Source organism: Dermacentor albipictus, chromosome 1 (genome assembly GCF_038994185.2).
Source record: "Dermacentor albipictus isolate Rhodes 1998 colony chromosome 1, USDA_Dalb.pri_finalv2, whole genome shotgun sequence".
Taxonomy (NCBI): Eukaryota; Metazoa; Arthropoda; class Arachnida; order Ixodida; family Ixodidae; genus Dermacentor; species Dermacentor albipictus.
Window position 1 is genome coordinate 251,598,514 of NC_091821.1, and position 16,175 is coordinate 251,614,688.

The 16,175-nt window shown below is 48.0% G+C and overlaps 1 protein-coding gene across 1 annotated transcript in view; it reads right to left on the reverse strand.

The window, feature by feature from the left end:
* Positions 1-1,487: 1,487 nt before the first annotated feature.
* LOC135901007 (uncharacterized) overlaps positions 1,488-16,175 on the reverse strand; it is a 72,161-nt gene continuing 57,473 nt past the window's right edge. The window contains exon 3 of the mRNA XM_065430640.1: positions 1,488-9,293. Within this exon, the coding sequence (XP_065286712.1) occupies positions 2,230-9,293 (7,064 nt within the window). The 3' untranslated portion in view covers positions 1,488-2,229. The remainder of the gene's footprint in view (positions 9,294-16,175) is intronic.

Sequence of the window (16,175 nt, forward strand, 5' to 3'; positions counted from 1 at the left end):
TAAGAATTGGCCTTGAGGGTGCAGAGTAGATCCGGGTGGTGAGAGGCCAACAACGAGAACAGCGGCCGCGTGGTTCCGTGGTGGATCCTATTTTGTTTGTTTGTTTGTTTGTTTGTTTGTTTGTTTGCACACTTATTGTACGTTTTTCTTTGTCGGAGAGAGCACAACATTTACATTGTATTACATATATTACAGCTCCAAACTTCTAGTCTGCAGCAAAGAAAGAAGTTTGCAATTGACACCTCGCTCAGTTTTCTGCTTCTTGCTTGAAATACAAGCAAGTGAGAACGTTGATGTTTCCGCGAAGTTCTTTCTTACGCAACTGCACATGGCACAGGGTCTTGCGCTGACCAAGCACGGACAAAAAATGTCCCGCACATGGTGCTCCTCAGAAATGTTCAAAAAATCGAAGAGCGTCGTAATCCGCTTGGAAGCGCAACACGCACGTTGAACCATGGCACGCAACAAAAAGCGCATTTACCGTGCCGTGTAGCGCCGTTGTTGCCGTACACTAAGATGGTGGCTGCATTCATATTAGCGACCGCAGTGTTACTGCCACAAGAAGCTGTGGTGATGATGAACCGGTGTGTTTTCCTATTTTTCCCTCCTCGATAACACCATCATTATTGCTCTCCGCGTGTACTATAGCGTGCGCGTTTTGCTGTTTATCTAGTGATAGTAGCAAGCTGACATACAGCGGCCGAATTGGGAGATTCAACAGAAACGGTACTTCGGCGGAGCCCCTGAAGCAAAGTTTCGGCCGTGAAACAGAATTGGCACGGCCGACCTCAGAAGTACAAGTCACTCTGTTTAGGACTATTTCCGTTCTCGCGCAGAGTAACGCAACTCAGGAGTCGCAACAATCTGCTCGTGGTGTGTGCCGACTGAAGAAATCAGTATTTCGAAGAATCGCTTATTTATTGAGAAACCATATATGGGCTTGAACCGCTTCGTGCCGAACCGGTAACCGCTGTTATTTTTTTTTGGTTCAAGTTCGGTTCGGGTTCAGGCATGTTATAAGAACATCGGTGCGGGTACAGGTTTAGTTCCGGCTAAAATTCCGGCTCGGGTACGGTTTTCGGTTCGGGCTCGATTCGGTTCGACATCCTGGACAAAAGCAGTTGTCATAAAGATGCGTTGGGTGTTACGTATGGTAGATTTTCGGGCTTCCACCAGCTCTTGGGCTGCTGGGGCCGTTTCGACTTACAAGTGATATATATCCAGCCTCATGAACCTGATAATGAGCCGAGAGGAGGAACCCCCTTTTCTCCCCCTCACTTGATTTTGATGTATGCTAGTGGTTTGCTCGAGAAGGACGTCTCATAAATGTTCTTCTCGGCTGACGATGTGGTGCGCCGTAAAGTGTGACAACGATGGGTGAGCTTGCTCGCAAACATAAAAGATAACTGTGAGTTATAAATGTTCCTTTATTTTATTTTATTTTCAGTCACCACTGTCGCGATATTTTGCTTTATCGTAGTCTGACCTAGGCCTGCTTTCATTTACTTTATTCTTCTCTTTTTGTACAATCTTGAATATGCCGTTACCGTTTTCTTTTTAAAACTGCAAGTTGACTGTTGATTCGCGCTGCTTCGATCCGCGCCGTGCGAGTATCAACGGTCTCTAGACACGCAACAGGCGCTCCCTTGAAAAATGAAATTCGGGCGTGTTTTTAGTAAGTGCTAAGTGCAAATATAAAGAAGCCTGTCCGTATTTAGTTTGCACAAGAATGACCAGGCACTAGTGGCCAGCTTCTGTAGTGCGTCATGTGCAACAGCCGAGTAATGGGCGCGTAAAAACAGATTCACGATGAAATACCCATAGCGTATGATCATCCACTACAATGATACTGAATGCTATAGTGCACACTTCATAGCTCATTTAAATTTGGGCTGCAAAGCCAGGAAAGAAAAGGACCAAAGTTCTGCCTTGATTCAAGAATATTTTTCATCGTTTCTTATCGGTGATTAGGGAGCTTTCATTTCTTTTTTTTTCTTTGTGTCACGCGACAAGAACACAAGCGGTTGATGGGCCGAAGCGCGTTTTCGTTTGCCCGTCTTCCAGAAACCGAAGCGCGGTTTGACAGTTTGTCCATTACCATGGCTGCACCAAATCCTTCCTTGTCTGCTGGCGAACAGGCACGCGCATCGCAGACTCTCGAAGCACACGGATGTGGCACACTCTTTTTTCTTTATTGTGTGGCAAGCACCAATGAGCCACGCGCAGTCTTTACATGGCGGGTGGATAGAGACCGCCCCTGGCGCTCTCGTGCCGGATGTCTCGCTTGAGCGCGTCCATAACGATCTTGCTGCGGGGAAGCAACGTTGCCGGGAACATAGGGCTACGGATGGCCGTCTGTACAATCGTGAGGAGCTGGCGGGCCAGGTCGCGGTGGATGATCTCGTGGTTGAATTTCAACACATCTTCTACGCCGGCGATGACGTTGCGAAGCGCGCGCGGCGGCAGCGGCAGCATCACTTTGGGCAAGTTTCGCATGCTGCCCTCGTCCATGCGCACGATCTCGTCCCGGTTTGCTGTCCTGAGGTACTGCAGGAACTGCGTGATCGAGCGCTCCTCGGTTGTCGTGTGCACCTTGCGGATCACCGTCCACATCTCCTTGCGAAGTTGCTTGTCGATCTTGACAACGATCTCGAGCGGGATGTACTGCTGAAGATCGAGCCGGCGCAGCAGGTCGGCAATGCGCACACGCAACTCGCGCGTCACCTTGCGCAGCGCGAACTTGTTGTCCACGAAGGCGGCCACAGCCTTGATGAAGTGGCCCTCGACGCTCGCCGTGCCCGTAGGCAAGGCTCCGCCGCGCAGCACCGTGTCCAGCAGCCGCAGCAATGTCTGCACGTTCACGTTGCTCTCGGACTTTTGCGTCACCTTTGTGGCGAGAACAAAGAGGATGTCGTTGACTAGGACGAGCTTGAGTGGCTGTGGGATAATGTCGGCGCGCACGGGCACCCGATCGATGACGTCGACGAGGCGCTTCTCGGTGCCGTCCGTATAGTTGTAGAGGCGGAGCAGACGCATGGCCACTGCAGCGACGCTGCCCACCACTTCAGGTTCACGACTCCGGGCCGCAATGAGCGCATCCCGCACCAGGCCAACTACCGTCTGAAGGTCGTTCGGCGTCCAGCTGGGGAAGTCTTCAAATATGCTGCGCACAAGTTCGACTGGCGCAGGACCTGGCAGTGTCCTGAGGTACTTTTTGAGGTTTCGCAACGCGCTTAGAGGCTCGCTCTGGAGTCTGCGTAGCACCTCGTTTATGTACTTGATGACTGGCTTCAACTCGGAAGTGCCCTTGACCAATCGTGAGAGGCGATTTCTAAAGTGTGTCAGCAAGTCGGCTACTTCTTTAATGGGCAACGCACTCGTCCCAGCTCTCTCATCTAACACTTTGACAAGTTTCATGCTAAGGTTAGCTTGCTCGTTGACGTCGCTGTGTTTCAGTAGCGCTGAGATAATATCCGTAACTATTTCCACTGCATAGTCCTGGCTTGGCGCGAACTTAATTAGTGTATCGAGGATGGGTTTTGGAATATACTGAGCCCTGTTTATCATGTGGTGCAATAGTGAAGGAAGTATCGCTGTCTGTATAGGTGGGAGAGATCGGATGATTGGCCTTGTTATCGCTGTTGGAATGTCCTGAAGGAGCAGTAGGCTGTTTCTTGGCCACAACGAGGGAACCAGCGTAACTGCGGCGTGAATGGCGCGAAGTAATTGCTGAGCGAGAGTGACAGTCATCTGGTCAGTCGTGAGCAGACGCATGGCTACTACCAGTAAGTTACCTCGAACGGTAGGATCGAGAGCAGGCGACACAAGGTCAAGCGACAGCTCTTTCGTAAGATGGGTGATTTTGTAATCACGATCTTCGACTTCTTTTGCAATGTTGTCAACCAAGTCAGGTGGTAACTCATACGTCGGCCAGTGAACGTACGACAGAGGTGTCATGGCGCTTTTTGGAATTGCTGACAGCTGCACAGGAGTCTTCTTAAGTAGGCTGGCAATTATGTATTGTATAGAGCGTGGATATTTTGGCTCTTCGGGAGGATGGGAGTTCAACTTTACAGCTATATCATGCAAGTTCGCAGGCGAAGAAGGTTTGCTGGCAGTAATGGACCCTAAAACTAGCAGAATCTGCTTTACTGCCGTTAAGCCTTCAACAGGACTATTGGGTTTCACGCTATCCACATCCTTGCGCAAGGTTTCGAACGTCCGTCCTGGTTTATGGTTGGGCGGCTTGAAACTGAGCAGACGTGTAACCAGATAATCGTCTACACGTCCGCTCAACAAAGAAACCAGGGTCGTCAGGACAGTAGAGCGCGCAGTAGGTGACAAATATTGGAAGCCGTCGTTGCCATATAGAATGAGAGAGTCTGTTAGAGCGATCATTCGCAAGTGGGGCGCGATGAGGTCTCTTCGATGAACAATTTTGTTGAGGCTGGTAAGCAGTGGCCCTATCTGTAATCTCGGAACGTTGTTTGTGCTTATTAACCTGAGAAGCAAGGAAACTACGTTTCCGACTACTACCGGGTTTCCGGCGGATTCTCTGACGACCGACGCTAACGCTTGTATTGTGGCTGGAGAACCGGGTGCAGTACCACGAGGATTCGGTTGTATCGAGAGTAAAAGTGTGTATGGTAGGGGAGCCTTTGGATTTTGCAGGTACCTATGAATTGCACTGAAATTTGTGCGGGGTGCAGGTAATTCTTTCAAGAGCATTTCCAATATAGCAATCAGACGTTGTTTTTGCTTTTCCGGCACTTTGGGATTTCTTGTGATTTCTTCCAATATTTCGATCAAGAAATGCCTCAGATCGCCATCAATGCTACTCCTATTGGTTGTCTGTACGTACTGAACCAACAAATGGATGAACTCCTTCGTTGTGAGCGTGGAAACATGATGCACTGCTAGGTACGGCAGTAGAATCTCTAACACTTTGTGAACTTCTTCCGTAGGCCCATGGTATGTTCTGTTGACCAGGCTTGAAATGATATTTTCTCGAAGTGTAGCCGTCATCTTCAGCGTGAGGATACTTCTTAGGATGGTCAAGTCAATTCTTACCCCGGTTTTAAGTATCCTGTAGAGTTCCAATACCAAGCGTTCGGTTCTGTCGGTAGTTATTCCTCGAAGTTGCTCAGCAGTCAAAGCTTCCACAATTATTTGAATAAGCCTCTCATCCACTGCTCGCTCAATTTCAGGGTGACCAACGGTAATGTTGTGTGCTCCTTCGATGATATTGGGGATATCTTTTGGGTGCGACCAATTTGATATAGTCTCTATGAGTTTTAGAATGTTACCAGTAGACTCATTTGTGTGGGTTATATGATGCGATATTTTCTCTATGTTGAACTTTACCGTAGCACTTTCGGGAAACGGCGGGACCGTGAACTGGTTATAAGCTGGTGTCGGAGTAGGTAGAGTCACGATCGTGGTACCCATTGATAGAATGTTGTCCGTAGTTACGATGGTGCTGCGGAAACCAGTCGGCGTGGTTGTGTCGTTCTCCCTATTGTCTGGCCGCGGTGGCACTGTAGTCTGTTGCGGGTGCGTCACGCTGGTTGAAGTCTCTGTTGCTGGCGTGATTGTCTCTTGACCCGTAGTACTGGTAGTCTCTAATGAATAACCTCCCGTTGGTGTCTGGGTCGATGTTAAAGTCGTAGTAGATTCCGCCACCGTTGTGGTCTCTACCGAAGGAGTTTCTGTAGGTGTTTCGGTTGATGTCTTGACAATTGTACTCGTAGTCGTTGTCTCAGTTGAAGGTGTGCCTGCAGGTGTTTCGGTTGTGGTGCCATATGTGGACACCGTAACACTCGTCGACTCAATGAGCGCTGTAGTAGACCCCGTTGAAGTCGTAGTTTCTTTTGAATAACTCTCGGAGGGAGTCTCAGTTGACGTCGATGTCGTTGTCACAGTTGAGTAACTCTCGGAGGGAGTCTCGGTTGATGTCGATGTCGTTGTCACAGTTGAGTAACTCTCCGAGGGAGTCTCGGTTGATGTCGATGTCGTTGTCACAGTTGAGTAACTCTCGGAGGGAGTCTCGGTTGATGTCGATGTCGTTGTCACAGTTGAGTAATTCTCGGAGGGAGTCTCGGTTGATGTCGATGTCGTTGTCACAGTCGAGTAACTTTCGGAGGGAGTTTCCGTCGATGTCAAAGTCTTCGTCGTTGTTGAAAATTTTTCAGATGGCGTCTCTGTTGCTGATGTCGTTGTTACTGTCGAATAAATCTCTGAGGGCGTGGTGGTAGATGTCGACGTCGTTGTTGCTGTCGAGTAGCTTTCGGAGGGAGTCTCCGTCGAGGTCGAAGTCGTCGTCATCGTCGAATAACTTTCTGAGGGCGTTTCCGTTGTCGACGTCGTCGTTACTGTTGAATAACTTTCTGAAGGAATCTCCGTCGACGTGGAAGTCGTTTCAGTCGAGTACGATTGCGAAGAGGTCTCAGTCGACGTAGAAGTCGTCGTTGCAGTCGAGAAAGTTTCCGATGGAGTCTCATTTGAACTCGTAGTTCTTGTTGAGTAACTTTCGGAGGGAGTTTCGTTTGATGTCCATACAGTGGTAGATCCTGTAGAATAAGAGCCTGTGGGTGTTTCAGTGGTCGTTGAGGTTGTACTCGATTCTTCAGGTGTTGTCCCCACTGAAGGAGTTCCTGTTACACTTTCAGTTGTGATTGCAGTTGATGTTGCCCAAGTTGATGGAGTCCCCGCAGGAGTACCAGTAGTAACAAGGGTGGTTTCAGTAGATGTGGTTGTTTCAAGCGAAGGTGTAGACGTCGGAGTCTCAAATGTAGTGGTCGCGGATTCTGTTGCAGTCGTCGCTGTGGATACTGTGAATGTTGTCAGTGTGGACTGGCTTGCTGAGGGTGTTTCCGTCGTAGTAAAAGCCATAGAAGTTGTCTCTGTCGACTCGGTTGCTGCAGGTGTCGATGTATAAGTTGTCGACCCAGATGTTGTAGTCTCGATCGCAGGTGTCATAGTCGGAGTTTCGCTAGACAGCTCGGTTGTCATGGCCGTACGTTCTGTTGACGTTGTTGTAAGCGTTGAGAATTCTGTCGCAGTGGTTGTTTCGATTGAAGTAGAGAATTCTGGAGTTTCATTTGTCGATAATCTTGTTGTTTCTGTCGACGGCGTTTGCGACATTGTTTGCTCTGTAGTGCTAGTAGCCGTTGTTTCTGAACCCGTAATGGTGGATGTGGTCTCCGAAAATGGAGTTCCTGTAAGAGTTTCTGATGTGCTCGGCGTGGTTGTTGCGGTCATTTCTGTGGTGGGAACTGTGTTCGAGGCTGTAGTCGACGTTTCCATAGATGTTGGTGTTACCGTGGTGGAACCTGTAATTTCCATATATCCGGTTGGCGTGCTTGTGGCAATGGTGGTAGTAAGTTCTGTCTCCATAGTGCTGGTACCTGTCGTTTCATAGGTTGATATCCCGGACCAAGGCGTCACTGTAGTTTCTTTTGACGTTGTTTCGGCAAACGAAGGTCTTGTTGACACTTCTGGCGATGTCTCCGTAGTCGTTTCTATTTCTGTAGTTGCCGACTCTTTCGGGGTGGTTGTGCCGTACGCTGTTGTCTTCCTGGTGGTCAGCTCTTTTCCTGGCGTGGATGCTTCTTCTATGCCACTCGATGGTGTTTCTGTAAAAGTTATTTTTGGTGTAGTTTCTACCAAAAATTCCGTCGTACCGGTTGTGCTGTGCCATGTTCGCGGATGACAAGGGCCATTTGGTGCTGGTGGTATGATTATAACGCTCCAGTCGATCTTGAACCATCGGGGAACTTTTAGCAAGTAGAGTATGAGACATTCGATGTAAGAGAATGCTTTACTACTAACAGTTGGAGTCTCAAGCATGCGGAACAAAACACTGACAAGGTTAAGCTTTTCGCATGGACTGGCAACGACGGTTTCAATGGCCACAAGTATACTGTCATCCATCTTATCGAGCTGCTCAATCAGTCGCAAGAGCGTCAAATATAGGTAGGACTTTCGCTTCGGCGAAAGCCATTCATAGTACGGCCTAGTGTGAATGCGAAGCAACGCTGGTATCATTTTGCGGGCCATCTGCCTACTTATGCTACCGAACTGGAGGAGCGACGCACTGTCGATAAGGAGGTCAAGAACTTTGCCAGGTGGCCAACTAATTGTAAGCAGAGCCGTGGCGACACCGAGAAGAGCAACCCGACGTTCGGCAGGGATTTGATGTGCCATTTTCGCGTAAATGCTCAGCTCCGTCACGAGGTAGGCGCGGACACTTGGAGACTCAAAAAGGACGCTCTTTTGAAAATCTTCCAGTAGCTGAGGAACGAGGTAGTCGTGTGCGTTGATTAGGTCCCGAATGCTGACCTTGGTGCAGTTCTTCTGGCGCTGAAATGAGGTGAGTAGGTGGCTAAACACTCGATTGTTTTCCGGGCTGATTCCTCCGCGGCGCTGGAGCTCGGTGACGATGCCGCGGATAAGTGACACGGTGCTGCCCGGCGGTTGGCAGTTGCTAGCCACGTCTATGCCGATCTTTAGCAGCAACTCGAGGGACAGCGAGGAGAGGCTGGCGTTTCTCATCGATTCGCGCACGAAGCGTAGCATGTCGTTGTATGCGCGCTCCTTCTCGAGCGTGCGCGCCCGCGAGTAGTCGGCTGCTTCAGACTCCTGCAAGCCCAGCGACTTTGGGTAGCCGTGGTCGAAGAGGGTCGCCGCCTGCCACACAAGCTGGCCGGCCGACGCCTCGTCGGGCAATGGCATCAGCGTCGAGCCGGCGCACGAGCGCGACCGCGCGAAGTGACTCAGGATGGCGAGCGCATGGCGGGCCGACGTGGCCGGCAGCCGGTCCAGTTCCGGTTCCCCGGGCGGCGCGTGGCGACAGTCGAACGCGTGCTCAGCCAGCAAGCGCGCCACGTCGCGGGCTTCGGCCGACCGGCGGCCGTCCTCGAACAGGGCCTCGTAGCGGCGCACCACAGGCTCCGGCAAGGTGGCGCGGCCCAGCAGCGCGCGTCCCGCGGCCCTGGCGCGCCGGGCCACGTCCCCGGGAAGCCTCTGCGCCGGTGCCGACCACAGCAGCCGCAGCATCTGGGCCTGGGCCGGCCCGTCCGCGGGCGTGGCCCTCTCGGCGAGCTGCGCGATGCGTCCCAGGTCTGCGCCCAACTGCGCGGCCGGCCACCGGGGCAGCTCGTCGAGCAGGCACTCGAACAGGTCCGCGCGCATGGCCACCCCGGGCACGGACAGATGCCTCTGCAGGTATGGCCGCAACGACCGTGCATCGGGACCCAGGGCACGCACCAAGCTCTCGCACCCTCCAGGACCGCCTGCATGACACGGCGTCAATTTTTGAGCGGCAAAGACATACTCTCAGATCATGTGCCCGTCGTGTTTTGCGCCGTGTCGGGAAGAAGTGGCACAACTGCAACTGCTCCGATCACATAGGTGGAGCACAATTAAAAAGGCGACACTGCGGTGAGATCTGTAACTGTCGCTGCACGCGGCTGCCGAACTTTAAGGTTCGCCTTTCATCAATCGTGTGCATACGAGTGTCAGTTCACTCATTAACATGCTACGTCTCTCAGCAGTCGACAGCAAATGCTGAAAAAATAATTTGCGCACCTGATCGTCTTCTACCGACGTGCATGATTCCACAGTGTCAGTTAATGCTCTCTTTAAGTGGGAAAAAGAAAGTTTTCGAAAAAGCTACCATAAGCGCAGATTTTTTTGACGTGACGTGTCTTAATGGCATGGTTAGGACACAGTGATGCGAGTGCATACATGGCGACAAATCTAATAGAAGCGATGATGATAGAATGTCTACTGAACCATCCACGTTGTAAGGAGGGTTTTTCATAAGCCAAAAAGAGACGATCACTCATGGCGAGCTGAGGTCGTCAAGATCCTATAAGAGGTAAATGTATGCAACCACTCATGATAGCTGACAATTGAGTAAAGACACCATGCTGTGAATCCAACCTCGGATTATTCGCTAAAAAATTATGAATAAATGCCTTGCTGCTGAAAGGCGGAAATTCTGGCTAGTTGATCATTTATGATAATCTTATAACTGCGCGCAAAACAAAAGCCATAACATAGAAGAGACGTTCACAGCGCTCATTATACACCTGCATAAAGAGGTAGTTCTAATGCTCACATGCTGTCGTTGCCATCGTGATCGCATGATTTTCAGCACTCTGGTGTCACAACCTACCAAAAGGTGCAAGACTATCAAACAGTGCGCATGGCTCGGAAGTCATTCAAAAGGACTTTCTGTTTGATGTGATTCGCGAGCATGCGGGACTGACGCACGGCAGCAGCAATGAATGCGCTAAACTGTTCGGAAGGGGTCCGATGGAACATAACTGCAAGAGCCCGCAGATCTAGATGAACTTCGCTCGAACGGAAACTCAAGCTTGTTGGTTTTTCATGATCACCTAAAAACAGCGTCCGAACAGTATCGTGCATTGCCGTACGCGGCAGTCACGCTACCTCGCGATGTTGCGGCCGTGCTGTGCTGATTGTTGCTCTGCGCCGAATACACACAACTCTTCGTTCGTAAGTGCTCGTTGCCACTGGCCGGCCACCTTTGCTAATAATACGTCCAGCAACAGGATTGGCTGGAATTTTCGCTTGCGAACAATTCTAGCGTAAGAGCTTTTACCGCAGAAATGATGTTTCTTTACTTCTCCCGCGGACTTCCGTTTCACGAAAAGGACGTCATCGCCCGACATGGCTCAACACAGGACACATATCGAGTCGGCGTGTACGTACATATACAGGGTGTCCCAGCTAACTTCAGCCAGAGTATAAAAATATGCGAATACCACGTAGCTGGACAGAACAAAGGTAATGTTATTTGACGTCGCTTGGAGATACGCACATTATGTTTTTTGCATTCCGCCTAACTACATAATTAGTCTTAATTAATTATTCAATTTCTCAAATATTATTTATTTATTTATTTATTTATTTATTTATTTATTTATTTATTTATTTATTTATTTATTTATTTCACATACTGTCAATCCCTCTTGGGATTATAACAGGAAGGGCAAGTACATATGGTAGTATTTACGAACAGAGAATATAAATACATTATATAATCATTAGTGTGTTATTGCAAAGGTTTTGGCTTCGCTAAACAAAAGAATTAAGTAGTGCATCACAAATGCAATATTTGGGTACAATATACTATAACAAAGAAGAATCTGAGAAAACAAGAAACCAAACAAGAAAGAGAAAACAAATCACCTGAAAAGACATGTGATATAAAATACCTAATGACAAACAGGATGCAGTCATGCGTATGATGCATCATACAAAAAGAACACTCATAGATTAAAGTGTTAGGCTATGAAGATCGGTAATGAAACTGAGTATGTAATTCAGAGCTCTAAGGCAAGGAGATGTTCTTCCACTGAATTAGCAAATGTATCTAATGAGGGGCTGTTACAAATGGATTCACTCAGTTTATTCCACTCTCTTATCGCTAAAAGGAAAGAATGAATTCTTAAAGCAATGGGTATGAAAAGAATGCTCATTGAGTTTTTGTGTGTTTTTATGCCGCGTTGGCCGTGTTTCATGTCTGGAGAAGTATCTAGAGGTATCAATATTAAGCTTGTTGTGTAAGAGCTGGTACATAAGTTTAGAACGGGCTAGTGCAGCTCGGTTAGATGATTAGATGAAAAGTGTCAATGAGAAAATTGTAGAGCAACATGAAAAACTCCCGATACAGCTTTCTGTTGTTCAAAACGTGCTTCATAAAATTGTTTTTCTGAGCGTGAAAGAAGCCCGCGAAAGCGCGCTAAGTGCCTGGAGCGGCCAGCGCGCGGAAATTTTGCCTGCATTCGCGGGCTTCTTTCACCCTAGGGAAAAACAATTTTATGAAGCACGTATTGAGCAACAGAAAGCTGTATCGGGAGTTTTTCATGTTGCTCTACAATTTTCTCATTGACACTTTTCATCTAATCATAATATTTGAGAAACTGAATAATTAATAAAGAATTATTATGTAGTTAGGGGGAATGCAAAAAACATAATCTGAGTATCTCCAAGCGACGGCAAACAACATTACTTTGGTTCTGTCCAGCTACGTGGGATTTGCATATTTTTAATCTTGGTGCATGACAGTTGGAACGCCCTGTATATCTGTACTGCCGACAAAGATACGCCGGCCACCGGCTCTGCGCTCTACAGAAATACGCAACGAAACAAAATACGCTCTCTAAATATCCTCGCCGCAACAAATGTACGCCGTCGACACTTTAATAAACCTAATTGATTTCTTTGATTCATTCTCCCCTTTTAAGGCGACTAGCGTTCTTTGGCTTCTACCCCCCCCCCCCCCCTTTCTTCGAACGCTGTGCCGCGTTTCTCCGCTGCCAGTGCTGACGATTCCAGGTCTCGTTTGTCATCAAAATTCGCTGCGCGTCTCCTGTCGAGGTACGCCGAAATGTACTTTTCTTCCATGGTTGACAGACATTTCAGCGCCATAGTAAGTCTGTTTGCGATTACTTTCAAATTTCCTCTGGCACATAGAGCTTCCCACAATAATTACTAGAGAGAACGCTGGCGATGCATCCAGAATGGGAATGTTGGGTGGTACATGCATGTGTCTTCGTGCTTGTGGATTCAGACGCTCCTGTGGCTTTGCTACGCTTTATCTGCATTCATTGTTCTAAACTTCCGAGCTGTCTATTCTTTTCCTGAGCGCAGAAGACTCTGCGAACATGCCCAATCGCTACTAATTGCAGCGGTTCAGCCTCTCGAGGTGGTCAAATCGAGAGGCGCCAAGCGTCTCAACGTGCTGGCTTGCACGCGAGAAATTCATACCGGCGTTCTGTGCTGCTTGTCGACGCAAGCATCCGTGGCGTAATGGTTTCAATGTCGGACCTTTGTGCTAGAGGTCCTGCGTTCGAATCCAGGCATCTGTCAATTTTAAGAACGCTTATTGAAGTATTGATTACGGAATACTTTGAAAATGACGAGATTACAAAGTTACGAAGCCGTTTGAAGAACGAAGTTAGGCAGATTCGTGCATATTACCCATGCTGGCTCAACCACCCCGCTTGCAACTCGCGTAGGCGCTAGAATCCCCTATAGTAATTATTGTATGGAACCTATGCTCTAGCCCTCAGCGGCCGCAGTCTCTGCATTAACCTACTGTTTAGTTCAGAAACCAAATAGGAGTAAGACTTTCGACTTACTATATTTGTGAACTACGATACTATAGAGGGTGTTTTTTTTTTAGCTGCACCAATTTTTCTAAAGATTGCCTATGGCAAAAAGCACAGTTATAACCGTTGATCTAAATTACTCGAGGAGAAATGTATGTATGGAGAGATGTATGTATGAACTACTAGAGGAGACATGCTGGTAGAATTCGCAGAAAGGAATAAGCATCGAATAATGAAAGCCTTTTTAAGGAAGCGTAGCAGCAAAAAGTGGACCTGGAAAAGCCCTAACGGTGAATCAAGAAATGCAATTGACTTCATACTTTCTGCTGACCCGAGCATAGTGCAGGATATAGAAGTGATAAGTAGGGTAAAGTGCAGTGTTCATAGGTTAGTGAGGGCTAGGATTCACCTCAATTTGAAGAGAGAAAGAGCTAAATTGGTCAAGAAGAAACAGGTCAACCTAGACGCAGTAAGGATAAAAGCAGACCAATTCAGGTTAGTACTTGCAAACAAATATACAGCCTTAAAACAGAGAGATGATGATGACATAGAGCTAATGAATGAAACCGTAACTAGGTTGGCTTCAGAGGCAGCAAGTGAAGTGGGAGGCAAGGCACCAAGGCAACCAGTAGGCACGTTCTCCCAAGTAACACGCACCTAATAAAGAAACGATAAAGCATGAAAGTGTCCCACTCAAGAGATAGGATAGAATTCACGGAAACTGATGAACAAGGCGAAAATAAGGGATATTCGAAATTATAACGTGAGAAAGACTGAAGAAGAAGTAAAAAATGGACGCAGCCTGAAATCAGTGAGAAAGAAACTTGGCATAGGACAAACCAAGATGTATGTACTGAAAGATAAGCAGGGCAATATCATCGGCAATCTCGAAGGTATAATAAAAGCAGTGGAATAATTCTATACTGACCTGTACAGTACCCAGAGGACTCGGGAGTACTCCATTCAAAACAATAATGAACATGATACAGAAACTCCTCTTATAACTAGAGATGAGGTCAGAAGGGCCTTGCAAGACATGAAACGGGGAAAATCGGCATCAGAAGATGGAATAGCAGTCGATTTAATCAAAGATGGAGGAGATATAATGCTAGAAAAACTGGCGGCTTTCTATATGAAGTAATTACCGACTGCAAGGGTCCCAGAAAACTGGAAGAATGCAAACATTTTACTAAACCACAAAAAGGAAGACGTTAAGGAATTGAAATAAAGAAAGGTGTCAGGCAGGGGGATACGATCTCTCCAATGCTGTTCACAGCGTGCTTACAGGAGGTATTCAGAGACCTGGAGTGAGAAGAATTGGGGATAAGAGTTCATGGAGAATACCTTAGTAACTTGCGATTCGCTGATGATATTGCCTTGCTTAATAACTCAGGGGACCAATTGCAATGCATGCTCACTGACGAGGAGAGGAAAAGCAGAAGGGTGGGTCTAAAAATTAATCTGCAGAAAACTAAATTAATGTTTAACAGTCTCGGAAGAGAATAGCAGTTTACGATAGGTAGCGAGGCACTGGAAGGGAATACATCTACTTAGGACAGATAGTGACCGCGGATCCGGATCATGAGACTGAAATAATCGGAAGAATAAGAATGAGCTGGGGTGCGTTTGGCAGGCATTCTCAGATCATGAACAGCAGGTTGCCATTATTCCTCAAGAGAAAAGTGTATAGCAGCTGTGTCTCAACAGTACTCACGTACGGGGCAGAAACCTGGAGGCTTACGAAAAGAGTTCTACTCAAATTAAGGACGACTCAACGAGCTATGGAAAGAAGAATGACGGGTGTAACGTTAAGGGATAAGAAAAGAGCAGATTGGGTGAGGGAACAAACGCGAGTTAATGACATCTTAGTTGAAGTCAAGAAAAAGAAATAATAAGCAAGACATGTAATGAGGAGGGAAGATAACCGATGGTCATTAAGGGTTACGGTCTAGATTCCAGGGGAAGGGAAGCGTGTATATATGGAAGCGTGTAAGCGGGAGACGGGTATAGACGATATTCTAATTGACATTAAGACACAAAAATGGCGCTGGGCAGGTCATGTAATGCGCAGATTAGATAACCGTTGGACCATTAGGGTGACAGAATCGGTACCACGAGAAGAAAAACGCAATCGAGGACGGCTAGGTGCTGCGACGACAGAAGGCTAGGTGCTGCGACGAAATTAGGAAATTTGCGGGTGCTAGTTGGAATCGGTTGGCGCAGGACAGGGGTAATTGGAGATTGCGGGGAGAGGCCGTCGTCCGGCAACTAACATAAAAGATGATGATGATGATGATGACGACGACGACGACGACGACGACGATAACGACGACGACGACGACGACGATGCTGATGGAGTCAGAGCGTCGAATTTAACAATAAAGCAGTGTTTTTAAAATGGCTTGGCTCATTACAAGCACGGGGCATTTATGAGCAACGCGTTGTTGCGGCTTAGGGTGGCGTTAGGGCAAGGAATACAGCAAGCCCATCGACAGCTACGTCAGGTTGTAGGAATGAAGGAAAAAGTGTTTAATGGCTTAGTTACGCGGCTCCAGTTACGGAAGCCATTCCATGCAGGAGCAAATTAAACGTCCGAGTTCACACCAGGACCCTCAGTCCACTGCTCGAAAAACCTCCGCTGTTAATACCGTCGTCTTCCATGATCGAGTCGACTTGGGAATCTCAAGACTGTCCAGCAGCAAATCACAATCGTTGACTCCGTTGCGATACCAAGTTCCATGCTCGCAACACTCCGCAGTAACTCCGCCTCCAAATCCCGATGGTATGGATATGCGGCAGGATCGGCAACCTACAAATCCAGGGTCGCCGTCGTTGTTTGGTAGCCGTTGGATGGGGCCTCCCCTTCCATCCTAAGTTCAGGCTGTCAGGTAATGGTGGGGTTGGTGGCCTTTTGAGGACCCGTCTAGAGTCTGCGTCCGCGCTGCGTCTGGATAGGCGCTGATGGATGGGCGGGTGTTTAACGCATTTATGGTGTTGAGACGTAACAGAGCCGACTACAATTCTGTCCTT